This window comes from Cynoglossus semilaevis, chromosome 1 (genome assembly GCF_000523025.1).
Source record: "Cynoglossus semilaevis isolate Cse_v1.0 chromosome 1, Cse_v1.0, whole genome shotgun sequence".
Taxonomy (NCBI): Eukaryota; Metazoa; Chordata; class Actinopteri; order Pleuronectiformes; family Cynoglossidae; genus Cynoglossus; species Cynoglossus semilaevis.
In genome coordinates, this window is record NC_024307.1 from 1,805,761 (window position 1) to 1,807,669 (window position 1,909).

Sequence of the window (1,909 nt, forward strand, 5' to 3'; positions counted from 1 at the left end):
TGAACTTTGCCCCTGTGATCTCGTTCCAGGATGGTGGAGGACACCGGGGTGGGCTTGTGGCAGCAGGCGCAGTCTATGGACTTCTTGCAGGTCTGCAGACCACCGGCACAGGTGTCAAGGACATGCAGCGATGGGACTGAGGGTAAGAGTGACAGCAGGTACCTGTTTGTAGGAGTTGATACAGGTGGGGCCACAGAAGTTGAGCTGACACTGGTCGATGGTGAGGCTGTGGCAGGAGCTGGAGCTGCTGCTGACGTACAGACCGCAGCCCTCACAGCTGTTCATGGCCAACTGACGGATCTTACGCCAGGACAAGAAACAGGTGTCGCTGCACAGTCTGTGGAGACGACCTTGGAGGGTGACCTCGTGTTCAATCTGCCGCAGGTCGGAGAAACAGAGGAGAAGAGAGAGAATGAGAAAAATGTTAAAGTTCACACCCCCCCCACCCCCACCCCAGAGTAACTGAAGAAAGTCATGACAACACTGTCTGTGATGTAGACCTACTGTAGACCTACTGTAGACCTACATCAGGACTTTCCTTTTCTGTAGCTCGTCTCTCTCACATTTTAATCAGGTGATAAATTAAACCTGAGGTGGAGAAAGTCTTCTCTACTGCCCCCTGCTGACTGTGGTGATGGGTTAAAAGCAGAGGTCACATTTGGCTGTGGTGCAGTGGTGTGTCACAGTGCCCTAAATGACCTGTGGGTGTATTTTCAAACATTCCGGGCGCCCCGAACACGAGTCCAAGTACAGACAGAGTGAAGACGTCACGTCCACGGGGGTCATCAGGTCTTCCTTACCTTCCCTGTGGTTCTACAGACACTACAGACCGACTTGTCTGCACTCTTCTCCGGCTGCTTCTCAGGTTTCTTCTCCACTTTCTGCTCAGCCCATTTGTCAACAATCTTCTCATTGGTTTTCTTCTTGTGTCGGAAAACTGACAGACAGAACTGACCACAGAAGTTCAGAAAGGAGTTGGGGCCTTCACCTGGAATGATGACCATGTCCCTGGGCTGAAGGATGTCCCTGCAGAGAACCCAGGAGACGCATTAGGAGGAGGAGGAGGAGGAGGAGGAGGAGGAGGAGGAGAAGCTGATGATACGGTAAAGGACAACATACACATATACAAACACATGTGTATTTGGAGTGAGTGTTGTCAACCCCCCCAGTCTAGCTGTAGTCCCAGTGTGATCCTAGTCTCAGACCCCCCCCCCCACCAACATCAGGTTACTACTGGAACAGTGTGATCTACATCTGATTGGTGATAAATTCACACCGTGGACAGTGTATTTTTTATATACATATATATATATATATTCCTACATATATTGTAGGTGATTGTCCAGAGTGTGTGTTGCAGAGGTGGCAGTGAAACAGATTTTAAATGTTGACTTATCAACCAATGACAATCAGTACTTGTTGCACTGGAAACAACTCCTGGCCCTGCTGGCAGGGGGCAGATGTCCCGTCAAACAGACGGTGGAGCAGAACAGCTGCGTGGAACCTTTCCTTTGGAAGGCGGTTTGACCTTTAAGAAGGACATGGGAGAATGAGAACGACACACCTCCATTAGAACAGAACAGAACGAGGCGTCGGCTCCTTTAAACGTCCTGTTGACGATGACATCACTATTAGCACCTTTGAGCAGCCACTGCAGCGCACACTCCCAGGGACAGGGGGCGCAGGTGGACGTGAGGCCACGGGTACGAGAGCCTGAAGAGAACTGGTGATGGGAGCCGGTGGTCGGACGTGAATGGGAGCCATAGCTTGAAGCACAGCTCCTCTGCCTGGGATGAAGATGGCGGTGGAGTGGCGTGCTGCGATGGCTGAAGGCACTGATGCTGCTGCTGCTGCTGATGCTGCTGCTGCTGCTGGGACCACTGCTGCTGCTGCTGCTGGTGGTGGGGGG

The 1,909-nt window shown here is 52.1% G+C and overlaps 1 protein-coding gene across 1 annotated transcript in view; it reads right to left on the bottom strand.

Annotated features, from left to right (window-relative positions):
• Positions 1-1,909, bottom strand: part of LOC103379094 (zinc finger MYM-type protein 4-like) — an 11,711-nt gene that overhangs the window by 5,630 nt on the left and 4,172 nt on the right. The window contains exons 8-12 of the mRNA XM_025058525.1: positions 1,639-1,887; positions 1,417-1,541; positions 801-1,026; positions 163-375; positions 6-92 (exon numbers count right to left, since the gene is read on the bottom strand). Of these exons, the coding sequence (XP_024914293.1) occupies positions 6-92; positions 163-375; positions 801-1,026; positions 1,417-1,541; positions 1,639-1,887 (900 nt within the window). The remainder of the gene's footprint in view (positions 1-5; positions 93-162; positions 376-800; positions 1,027-1,416; positions 1,542-1,638; positions 1,888-1,909) is intronic.